Below are 12979 nucleotides of genomic sequence, written 5' to 3'. Positions count from 1 at the left end.
ACAGTAGTGTGGAGGAGGAGTAGACTTTTCTGCCAAACAGCTCTAGCTTCTTGGCATCTTTGTCTGTTCCCCCTGTCTTGAATTGAGATGTCTTTGATCTTTGTTGCGACGACTCTACCACCAAGGAATTTGGTTGTGGGTGGCTGAACAGGAACTCCATGCCCTTCGCTGGCACGAAGTATTTCTTGTCCGCTCTCTTGTGGACAGGCAGAATAGTTGCAGGGGTCTGCCATATCGTAGTGGCGGACTCCAAGATTGCTTCGTCAAGAGGTATTGCTATTTTGGAGGAGGCCGGAGGTCTCAGATTTTTGAGGAGCTTATGGTGTTTCTCTTGCACCTCTGCTGTATGGATGCCTTGCGTGAAGGCCACCCTTTTAAACAGCTCTTGAAACTGTTTGAGATCGTCCAGAGGATGGACATCCCCCGGGGCCATAGCCTCGTCCGGGGAGGAGAGCGAGGAACCACTAGGATACGCCTCTCTGGACCCTTCCGGTTCCTGTTGGCGATGGTACATCCGCTCGCTGGAAGCTTGCGAGGGAAAATCTCGGGGTTCCATAACCAGTTTCCCCTGAGATACTTGAGTCTCTGTCCCCATTCGCGATTGCTCTCAGGGATACGGGACCATCTGTCAGGATCTTTCCCTGGTAGAATGCCGGTGGTGTCTATGCCCTGCGTGATAGGGACGACCATGGCAGCATGGGCACTGTTCTTGGGAAGGTGACCTGGACCACTCCCTTGGTGCGTACCCCCTGCGTCTGGGGGAGTGAGATCGTCGAGAGACATGGGACACTGGAGAGAGCGATTTGTGATAGTACTCCAGCGGCTCAAACCCCAAGAAAGGTGAGGGTGGTCCCAGCCAGGGCGAGGCTGGTTGTAAAAATGGAGACGGGGGCTCCGGGTAGGCTAGGGGGTACCCCTGCCTTCTAGTTGGAGTCCGCAGCATGAGCAGAGGGCTGAGAGAAAGCAACTCTGCAGCCCTGTCTGGAGAGGGGCTGTGGTGCCTTGTTTTCTGTGCAGCCTTCCCCCTCCCTTGAGGGGGTGGCTCCGCCCCCTGACATGCAGGGGATCTCGGCCCCATCCGCGCCGCGCTCAGCACGCTCTTGGGCGGTGCCCTCTGGTGCCTGCAGGCTGCGTGCCTGCGCGCTCTGCACCGCCGGTTCCCTGGGGGTCGGTGCCGCTGCCTGTGGTGCCGCCGGTACCGGCGCTTGTTTAGCCGCCGCCCTGCCTGCGGTACGGGGTGGCTGTTTGATCATCGGAGGCTGAGCCGCCTCCATGTGGCTCTCTGTGCCGCCGCCGATCAGCTGTTGCTGCGGCTGGGGGCTGTGCGCTCCTCCCGTCCCACTCGCTGTTGCTGCCGGCAGGGATCGGGTTGGGGAGACTTTCCTCCGTTTTTGCGCTGATGGGGTGAGGGAGGCAGCTTTCCTTTTATGGGCCCCGGAGGGTCCCTCCTGCTGCAGCCACTCCGGCATGTCTGGCTGGAGGGTCTTGTTGAATAGCAGCATTTTAAGCTGCATCTCCCTGTCCTTCCTTGCTCTGGCTGTTAACTTTGCACAGAAGGAGCATTTCTGCGTGACATGGGACTCCCCAAGGCACTTTATACAGTGACTGTGCCCATCAGACGCTGGCATTGCCTCTCGGCAAGACTCACATTTCTTGAATCCTGAAGAGGACATTGTTGGTGAGTCTTTTAGTTGTTAATGGGGTACTTAGCACCTTCTCTGTGCTGTTTTCCCCCTCTCGGATAGCCTGCCGTGGCAGGAGGGCTAATGGCCCTAGGCTCCTGGCCTCCGGTGCTCCACTTGTTACTAGGACCGGACTGAATTCCGTCCCGCTGTTGTTTCTTGTTTTTTTTTTTTTTGTTTTTTTTTCCTGAAAATAACAACTGGCTAACTTAACAATAGACTAAGAACTTGAAAACTTTAAAGAAAACAGCTAAAACCATTGAATACGCTAACTTGGCCGTAGCCTAGTCAGATTCCGCCTGCAGCCGACAGCGGTTAAGAGGAACTGGCGGGGACCGGATCGCACATGTGGCCAGGAGCGCGCAAGGGAGCGGCGCGCACCGGCGCATGCCCGGTCCGGCAGAAACTGCTTGGAAGATCCGATCTGCGGCGCCGGGCGAGCCCGACACCTAATGTGGAGCACCCACGGGGACATTCGAAGAAGAAATTCTATTTTCCTTTGTTGTAATAAAACAGTATACATAATAAAGAAATTGCCTCTTCAGGTTATAAATTAACTTTTATAAAACTTACAAGTTCTCACTCTAGGATAATTGTGTGCCAAAAGAAAACGTTCAACCCAGTTCTCCATATTTTGCAGCACCCAACTGTGGGCTAATTTATTTCGAGGTGTCTGCACTGCCAGCCAATCCAGACACTGAGAAGGATTGTATTCAATCACCTAGAAGAAAAGAGGAAAACAGTAACAAATAAAATACAGTATATTTTATATTTGTTGTATCAAAGAATAACTAAAAATTAGAATAATGAGTCAATGAAATAACAATGTGTCCCAAAGTCGATTTAGCACTTCTGACAGTCCCATTCACTATTCTTAGATCCAGCAAATAAATTCATTTTACCTCTTGTGTGACAGCTGCCATGATAGTCAATACCAGGGATTGAACTGATTACGTCTAGAGCTGGACACGTCTTTATGTTGCAGAAAAAAGGCTCTCAGTGCCTGCAACCTTTCACCCTTCAACTCTGCAAAATTCACCTCTCCCACAAAACCTATTACCTTGAAATGCTAGGGTAATAGTGTCTCCTTACCAGTTTATAAATGCATAGCACACTTAAAACATCATAAAAACAGACAATTAGTTCAGTGGTATGGGCTACCAGATTACCACTGTTTCTTTGAATGAAAAATTATGACTAAATGACAACTTCAGCTGATAAGGTGGATAGGAAGGATGACAATGAATACTCTTTAAAACACCCTCAGTATTTTAGCACAAAAAAGGAACAAAAAGAAACCTATATATTTTTTTTGTTCTACATACTGTACCTCCCATATCCTCTGTAGAATGTAAGAAGCAAAGGGTGGCATTCCTGGAGGGCCACCAGCAAACTCCATTAGCATAGTGAGTAATTTGAAAAAAGGATTGGCTGCCTGCAATGCAAAGAGATACAAATATACATGTTAATAAAAACTGAGTCAAGTCAAATCAAAATATGTAAATATTTCTTAAGTTAAACTAAATACTTGCAGAAAAAATCTTTGAAAAAGATACCAAAAAAATTTTAGTAGGGCTGTTTATTAATCATAGGTAACATACCTCATGCACTCAAAAAATTAATTGCAACTAATTGCAGTTTTAATCACACTGTTATACAACAGAATACTAATTGAAATTTTATTTAATATTTTGGATGCTCTTCTACATTTTGAAATACATTGATTTCAATTAAAGCACTGAATACAAAGTGTACAGTGCTCACTTTATATTATTTTTGATGATTTTAATATCTGCACTATAAAATGATTTAAAAAGAAACAGTATTTTTCAGCTCACCTCACACAAGTACTGCCGTGCAATCTATTCATTGTGAAAGTGCAACTTACAAATGTGGAATTTTTTTTGTTACATAACTGCATTCAAAAATAAACAATATAAACCTTACAATTCTAGTAAGTTTTGTTTAACTAATTGCTATGAGAAATAAGTTGTTTAAATTTACAATGTCCCCTAAAATTGAGAATAGGTGTTCACAGCTCTTTTGTAGCTCACACTGCAAGGTATTTATGTGTCAGATACGTGAAACATTCATATGCCTCTTCATGCGTCAGCCACCTTTCTGGAAAACATGCTTCCATGTGTATGCTCATTAAAAAAATGCATTTGTTAAATTTCTGAATGCACTCCTTGAAGGACAACTGTATATGTCCTGCAGGGGTACCCGCATTCAGCCGTTATTTCGTGTGATCGCAGTCTCGGATGATGAGACCCAGCTTATGTTCATTTTATGAACACTTTCACTGCAAATGTGATAAAATGTAAATGACATAACAATATGAAATGTCTACAGATAGCTACAACTGTCACCCCATGGTTTACAGATCTGAAGTGCCATCCAAAATCTGAGAGGAACAAGCATGAAGCATGCTTTCAAAAGTTGTAAAAGTGCAACATTCTGACGTAGAAAAAGGAGAGGCTGAACCACCAAAAAGAAAAATCAACCTTCTGCTGGTGACATCTGACTCAGATGATGAAAAAGAACACGCGTCAGGCCAGGCTACAATAGATAATTATCTACCAGAACTTGTCATCAACATGGATACATGTGCTCCGGAATGGTGGCTGAAGCATGAAGGGACATACAAATCTTCAGAGTACCTGGCAGGAAAATACCTTGCATGCTGGCTATGACAGAGACATGCAAATACCTGTTCTCACTTTCAAACAATGTTGCAAACAAGAAGTGAGCAGAAATATCTCCGGCAAATGTAAACAAACTTGTTTGTCTGAGTGACTGGCTGCACAAAAAGCAGGACAGAATAAACTTCCAAGGCTCTTAAGTTTCAGTTATTTTATTTTTGAATGCAGTTATTTTTGTATATAACACTACATTTGTATGTTCAACTTTCATTATAAAAAGAGGCTACACTACAGCACTTCTATTAGGTGAACTGAAAAATACTATTTTTTGTTTTGTATAGTGCAAATACTTGTAATTAAAAAAATAAAATGAGCACTGTACAATGTGTACTTTTTAGTACTTGAACACGAAGTAATTGTAATAGTTTGAAAATCTACAAATCAAACTTTTAATAAATCATTTCCTGTTGTTTAAAAGGGCAATTTATTGCACAATTAATTGTGATTTTAATTGCACAATTTTTAGTAAGCTATGACGTAGGTCTAGCTGTAGCCTGTGAAACATTCTTGCACATCTACGGGGTCCCTGTTACATGCCTCCCCTTTTAATGCTGTTACACATTTACATTGCAGACGAAAAGCGAAACTGTTCTACTCTACATCCATACATTCCCTGCACTTACATCCTTACATTTCCCATGCTCACGCCTGCCTAATTCATATTTTTGCACTAGCGTGGACTAAAGCAAGCACAAGTGTCTCTCTGACACATCTCCTTCAGCCAGAAATAAGGAGTTCTAAGCATATTGCCAGTGCTAGCGGAATGAATGGAGTTAGTGAATGTAAGTGGCAGAGCAGCAGTGTGACTCTGGATATAAAATTGGACCTTATATAGCATAATAAAAAAGGGGAACGTTCTGTTGATATTGGTCACCGTCTTGAACTTCACCAATGACCATGCTTACTTTTATCAAGAATAAAACAAAGCAGCAGAAATGTAGCACTTTAAAGACTAACAAAATGATTTATTCAGTGATGCAATTTCGTGGGACAGACCTGCTTCTTCAGATCAATTTCATTTCCAATACAGAGGATCAAAAGGAAAAAAAATTGCAATAAAAATTGACAAATCAAATAGGATAGAAGGAAAGAGGTGAGAGGTGGGGGTATGTTAATTGTCCTGTCTGAGATAATTACAAGCATCAAAGGAAGGGAAGCAGTCCTTCTAATGCGTGAGGTGGCTGATGTCTGTGTTCATGCCACGTGTTACTGTGTGGAATCTGAATATGTACTCTAACTCAGAAATCTCACGCTCTAATCTGTTGTTAAATTCTCTATGTTGCAGAACAGAAATTCTCAGTTCTTTAACAGAACGGACCACTCCACTGAAGCGTTCACTGACAGGGTTATGTGTATTGAGTTTCTTGATGTCTGCTCTGTGTCCATTTATTCTTTGGAGAAGGTTTTGCCCAGTCTGTCCAATGTACATAGTGTCAGGGCATTGTTGGAATGTAACAGCATATATAATGTTGCTGGAAGTGCATAAGAATGTGCCTTTGATCTTGTAACTAACATGGTTAGGTCCAGTGATGGTATCCCCAGAATAAATATGTTGACATAGTTGGCAGCAGGGTTTGTTGCAAGGAAAAGTTCCAGGATTCGTGTTACTTTGGTACAGCCTGTGATTATTGGTGAGAATCTCTCAGGTTAGGAGGTTGTCTATACGAAAGAACAGGCCTGTCACCTACAGCCTTCTGGAGTGTAGCATCCTGATCCACTAGAAGGCTCTAGGTGACAGGCCTGTCCTTTCCTATAGACAACCTCCTAACCTGAGAAAGTTACGCACCTTATGGTAGCGTCATCTAAGTTGTATTTCCCTAGTTTGTTAATGAGAAGTTTATGTGAGGCTGTAACAAAAACTTGACTGAAGTCTAGATATACCACATCTACCAGTTTCCTCTAATCCACAAGGCTTATTGCCCTGTCAAAGAAAGCTATCAGGCTGGTTCGACCAATTTGTTCTTGACAAATTCATGCTATTACTGATCACAAATGCAGTTTGGACATTCCTCTGAGCAGAGGGCAGTGATACACCTTCACAACGTTGGAAGACAGACAAATAAGGCCCATTATAATATAGATGTTATCACTCACACTATAAAATTACCATAATATTTGCATTATGAGAAAAATTTTCAAATATTCATAGAGAGGTAGCTGTGTTAGTCTGAGCTTCACAAAACAAAAAAGCAGTCATGTGGCACTTTAAAGACTAACAAAATAATTTATTGGTGATAAGCTTTCATGGGGCAGATCCACTTCAGATCTGGAAAGAAGTAGGTCTGCCCCACGAAAACTCAATACCTAATACATTATTTTGTTAGTTTTTAAAGTGCTACAAGACTGCTTTTTTAATTTTCAGATATAAAATTCTGTCAGGATTCAAACTGATTGCTAACTTAGGGTTACCTCTGCAAATACCCAACCACTTGTAACCTATCATATTAGCTCTGACTTTAAACAAAGTTTTAAAGTTTGCTATGACTAAAGTCAACATTTTATTTTTTTTTACACTTTTCTATACTTCAAGGACAAAATCAGGGTGAAGGAATAATCATTAAAAATGTAATGAATGTCAGGCTATGTGTAGGAAAGTGGACTTACCTGATATGGTCCCTTCTAACCCACAAAATTATCATGAACCTGGTTTATGCATGTGCTTCTTTTCCACGTATGATCAGGTCTCCTCCCTTTGCCATGCTTCTATTTTTCCCTCTACAGTAATCCCTCAAAATGCACGATTCAAAATCCTGCTACCACCCAGCCCTGGCTCAACACCCCCATGCGCGACTCCAGCTCACCTCCCCCCACACGTGGCTCTGGCTTTCCTGCTGTCGTGCACGCACACCTCAACCCCCCATCCTGCACAACTCTGGTTCAAACACCCCCTGCCCTGGTTCAAAGTCTGGAGGTCCCAGTTCACCCACCTGCACCTGGCTCCAGTTCACACCCCCCACCACACACGGCCCTGGTTCAACGCCACGCTATCCAGCCCTGGCTCACCCCCGCCCTGCATGTGGTCCCGGTTCATCCCCTCCAACCAGCTCTGACTCAACCCCCCCAAATGGCCGCGCAGCCCAAGCTCACTACCCCCTGCAGCCCTAATCCACCCCAGGCTTAAACCCCCTGCCCCCATCCCACAGCTCCAACCCACAGCCAGGCTTAACTCTGCCCCAACTGCTCCCCCAGGACTTACCTTTCAAAAGGAGATCCAGGTGTTCCTGCTGCATTTCTGTCTGCAGAACATGCATTCCACCGGGGAAAAAAGCAGACCCCGACTTACATGAAATTTGAGTTATGTGAGGGTGCATGGAAATGCAACCCTTGCATAACTCAAGGGACTACTGTACTTTTTTTTTCCTGACAGCAGCAAATGAAGATGGCCTTCATTGGCATAAACTTCCCATTTTGCACATCTTTACTATGTGGAATGCAAGCAGAGATCTCAATATGCTTGTTTTTTTAAAAGGAGAGATTTATTCCACCTAATATTTGTGTCTCGCTTACTGAAGAATGTTGCCAAATAACTTACACAATCAGAGGAAAATCTATTCTCTCCGTTTATCTTATTCAACAGATACTTCTATCAGATCATTTCTCTTAACTCTCTATGTGAAGAAAAGGGCTCCAGTATTTGGTTTATCTGGAATTGGGAAATCTATTTTAGAAAAGATCACATAAAATGCAGTAAGATTTTATTTCCTGTCATGTAAGCTTTAATGGATCTTTTTCCACACCAGATTCTTTGGCTGTCAAAAGATTATTTTAGTAATTTAAAACAGAAAATGATAAAGCCAAATAATTTAGTAGATAAGTAGTTTCTTTACGTACCTCAGGAGTCAACTTTGCTATAGATGTGAAAAGCATGGACACAATCTTAAAACAAAACAAAGAAAACTCACTTTGAGATTTATGGTTGCTCACTTATAATACTAAATCACCCCAGTACACTTTTCAGTTAATCCCGCTGAACAAACAGCAACAGTGGCTGGTACTTACGTGTTCGGCAAGTCGATTATTGTATCGACATAGACTAAAAATGAGATTACAGGTTTGCCTGATATTGATGCCATCACGGATATGTTGAAACAAGAAAGGAAAACCCTGTAAAAAGTACCAACATATTATTACATATGACAATTTTAATGAATTTCTTTGCAAGGTAGCTGGTTATACTTTCACCTTTAGAAGTATTATTACCTTCCCTCCTGTTAACGCTGCCATGTCATTTTGTGACAAAGTCAAGTGCCTAAAACACAACAAAATATGTATCACTTTAGCACAGAAACCATGAAATTGGATTTATGAACTAGAAACCAGAGAACTGGGTGTGTCAGCCCATGGTCCTCTCTGCTGTAAATTTTAGTATTTCAGTTAAGAGAAACTAAATGAACTAAATTAAAACTACTACTATAATTTGACATGCTACATAATTAAAAAGCATAGGCCCATGAAACAATTGCTCAATGATCTTACTGTGAACTTCATTCATTTGGTCACTGAAGAATAAGACACTGCACTGGAGTATGATCTCAAGTTACACTGGTATAAAACCAAAGTAACCTCAGACTGACACAATATAATCAAAATCAGAATCTGTCCCTTGGAATTCTTGCCTTTCTGATCGAGACTGTTCAACCAACAGAGCAATCAGGGCAATCATCTTCTCAAGTGCAGCAGGTCTGTACTTTTCTTCTGCTAATGAAAGAATGTCTTCCTCCTCTTCCTCCTCTTCTCCTTCCTCTTCAGATAGCACTTCAACTTGTGGCTGGATAAACAGGGAGATGGAGACGGGTGGAATCCATAAACTCAATAAGGACATTATGTACCAAATTTTCAAACAAACTTCTAAATTTTTTCTGTTTTGAGCATTCCAAACACGACAATTTACTTGCACAAATCAAATCAGACATCTAATCATCTGCTTTGCCTGTTTAAATATTTGCACATGCAAAATACATAGCAAAAATTCAAAACCTGAGTTGAAGCAACCTTATTTAGCAGTTTTTGTAACTTACTTATCTGCTAAGAAATTGTAAGCAAGCTTAGAAGTTTATATGAAGTGAGTTGGTAGACTCAGTTCACATCTTAGCTACATAATACAAGCTGTTGTCGCAAAGGGCACTGTTATGGCCAGCCTCCACAGAAAAGCCAAGGATGATATGGATATGGAAATTAACCTATTCTAGAAGAGCTTATTCTACATCAGAATTGAGGCACATTGATAGAACAGCATGAGGAACCAGAATGTTTGTTGCATTCTTCAGAAATACAACATTCACTTGAAATGAACAATTTATTTTTCTTTTAAAATGAAAATTTCCTGAATAGATTTAACGCTACGTATCAGCTGGTAAATTAAGAAATGAAGCAAAAAGGATTACTTAGTATAAAATATGAAAATCCATTTCCTTTAAAAAAAAGGTCATTATAAACTTACGTTTTCAGGTCCCTTAGTTCCCATGTAGAAATGGACCATTGTTGATATGGCTTGCAGTGAAAGCAAGAACTGGCTCTGAAAATGTAAGTATTGAGTTATCTGAATAATATATATACATTTATATATATATATATACACATATATAAACAATTTCTAAAGCTACAAAAGCTATATTCACCTCTTCTTCTCCCATTTTGGCAAATTCATAAAGAAAGGCAAAGTACTCTGTGAGATGTTTACTGTGAGGTTTAACACCATGTTCCATAATTGACAAGAGAGTCTTCACAAAGCGAGTTACACATGAGCGGCTACCAATATCTTCCACAGGACCATCCATGTCATCCGAACTGAAAACATAGTTCAATTTAGATAGTTTATATGGTATTTTAAACTTGCATAAGATACAATTATCTTGAACCAGCCCAAATAGAATGCAATTTCAACTAATCTATGTACTAATTCCATTCTTATTGTAAAGACTTAAGGCTGTAACACTACCTGCTATAGTAGGCATACCATGGATGATAATGATACATCACAATATAATTATTTAAATGATAAATGACACCCAACAATGAAATACTTCTCAGCATTATGAGTGTGAAAATAAATTTATTAAAACTTGGTCTTAGAAGAGGAATTGTTTAAAAAAGCAGAATGGGATTTCATATTTATTTAGCCTCTTCTCTGCTATTCATGTAAAATCTTCTCAGTTACCAAGTCAGATGAAAATTACTGTCCACATATATGATGGTGTTATTTGCTAATGTGACCTGTGCTGTCCCCCATTACTTTCTTACTGTTCACACAAGACTGAACTAATGTATAAACACAAGCTTGTGTGTTTATATTGTGCTGCCACCAATATACAAGCAAATCACTGAGAGACAGAAAACATTAGTTGCATCATTTAACAGTGTCTAATATAGGTATTTTAACACCAACTTCTCTGGGAGCACATAACTGACATCTCCACCATTCTAAAACTCCCAAACAACCTAGGTATACTTCAGCCTATGTGAATCATGAATCCTGAAGACCTCTTGGTTCCCCAGATTGCTTCACAAAGTCATACTCCTCAGTTCCATATTTTCTTCCCTGTCCTAGACATATCTTCTTGCAGAAATAATTTGCTTTACAACTTCAGACTCAGTTTCTGCTGAGGGTGGATTTAGGTCTGCAAGGAGTAAAGCTAGAAGAGCCAGCAAGAACCACTTAGAACAGGAAGGCTAAGGAGTATAAAACAACTGATTCACAGAGGCTGAATGCAGAGCTGAGTCAGAATCCTAAGCTCCATAATGTTCTCTGTCCTGTGGCTTCCAGTACCCTACAGAACACCTTCCATCCTTGCTCTCTTCGGTCCCACACTACATGAAACTAAGGAGCTCTACAACTTAACTTCTTCCAAGTCTTCCAATAAATATCAAAGCACTGATAAAAACCAGAAAAATTACAAGGCAAAAATCTTTGTCAGAAAAAATTGAACAACTTAGACTGCATCTACATTACAAGATGAATTTGAATTATTTATATCGATTTTCTAATTTTGGAATTTATGAGATGAATTTTGACCATCCTCACTTCACACCTTGCTACCCACAAAGTTGAAGCATTGCTGCCGCACACATTGGCTAACGTTGACTACTGCAGTAGTGCGTTGCAGGAAGCTATTTCACAATTCCCTCATCCCCATAGCATTCTGGGTATGCTCGCTGGTCTTGACATTATCTTCCCCCATTGCATGTTCATCATTCCCCTCCTGATCTTTGAAAATATGTCGATCCATTGGAAATAATGTAGATGACATTCAAAATTACAAAGAAAGAATTTTTTGGTTCACCACACATTACATTGCCCCATGGGTGCAGTGACTGTAGGAAGAAAGAATTTTTGGTTTCCTACTACCTTATATTGCTAACATGCGTGCAGCTACTATATTCTCAACAGGCCATCCATCCAACCTCTCATCATTGCAGAAAAAAGAATCGTTGGTTTTCCCAGGCAGCAGCAGGAAGCCCAGGTATGGGGCAAGGAGTGTGTGTTGCTGGATGACCAGCTGAAGTATTCTCCCCCATTGGCAGCAAGACGCTTAGCTGCTGGGGAAGACGTTTCCCCGGTGGCAGCAGCAAGCCCCTTGGCTGCTGGGGGAGACTTCTCCACAGCAGCAGCAAAGCCCCCCGTATCTTAACCACCAGGGGAGACTTCCCATGGCAGCAGCAAAGCCCTCTCTTTCCCACGCAACAGGCAGCATTGCCAGCACTGAATGGCAGGCACATCCATTTATTGGGTTGGGTTGGGGGCTACCCACGTGATGTGCCTGAGCATGGGAAAGACCCAGAATGGGTGGCACCTGTGAGGGAGGGAAGGGGGTTTGCACACAAATGTAAGCTGCTGAGAAGAAGTTTCTCGGTGTGTTATGCAAGCACAACCCCCAGCACAGCCTTGTTGACATGTGGTATGGTGAGGAAGGGGCTGGCGCCAGGCAGCACAGAAGAAAATAGTAAGCATACAGACAGCTGCAAACTCCTTGAAGGGGCGATATGAATGGATAGATGCATGCATCCCGCTAACAGTATAGAAAGAAAGAAGCCATTTCTCAGGTTGTCATAAAGTAACATGAGCCCACAGCTAAAAGTTTGCTGCTCTCACTTGGAAAATCAGGCTCTCCCTGCTACTGGAGAGCAGCGGCCAGACCATAGCAGAGAGAAGCATTGTGGGTTACCTTCGGGACGCCTCTAGTGGCTAATAAATTCAATTTTAAGACTGGTGGTTCCATACTGGCCTTTAATAGAACTTCTGAATTCGAGCTTGACGCTATACCCATCAGGTAACTGCGATTTTGTAATCTCGAGATTAGTGCACCCAAAATCAAGCTAATGGTCTTTACAGTGAAGACATTCACATGGTAAAATTGAGCTAACTGAATTAAATTCAAATTTATCTCGTAGTGTAGACACAGCCTTAGAGAATTCATAGTTAAACAAAAATAACTGAAATATTGGAAGATATGTAAACCACAGATAAGACAACCCTAATGCTTGTACATGGTGACTGATGCCCAGAGAAAGAAACAGGATGGATAAAAATTAATTTAAAACAAAAAAACTCGATGCTAAATTTCTCATTTAAAAATAAGTTACAATTAGATCTCATTA

General features: G+C 41.4%; 1 protein-coding gene across 4 annotated transcripts in view; it reads right to left on the bottom strand.

Annotated features, from left to right (window-relative positions):
* USP34 (ubiquitin specific peptidase 34) overlaps positions 1-12979 on the bottom strand; it is a 344835-nt gene that overhangs the window by 34203 nt on the left and 297653 nt on the right. For 3 of the 4 annotated variants that reach the window (XM_074989455.1, XM_074989456.1, XM_074989458.1), the window contains 8 exons: positions 10003-10171; positions 9825-9923; positions 9001-9152; positions 8585-8633; positions 8384-8488; positions 8216-8260; positions 3013-3117; positions 2256-2403 (listed from right to left, as the gene is read on the bottom strand). In XM_074989455.1, the coding sequence (XP_074845556.1) occupies positions 2256-2403; positions 3013-3117; positions 8216-8260; positions 8384-8488; positions 8585-8633; positions 9001-9152; positions 9825-9923; positions 10003-10171 (872 nt within the window). The remainder of the gene's footprint in view (positions 1-2255; positions 2404-3012; positions 3118-8215; positions 8261-8383; positions 8489-8584; positions 8634-9000; positions 9153-9824; positions 9924-10002; positions 10172-12979) is intronic. The other variant, XM_074989457.1, reaches the window with a different exon arrangement.

This window comes from Carettochelys insculpta, chromosome 3, assembly GCF_033958435.1.
Source record: "Carettochelys insculpta isolate YL-2023 chromosome 3, ASM3395843v1, whole genome shotgun sequence".
Lineage (NCBI taxonomy): Eukaryota > Metazoa > Chordata > Testudines > Carettochelyidae > Carettochelys > Carettochelys insculpta.
This window is presented reverse-complemented; position numbering and strand designations above follow the sequence as displayed.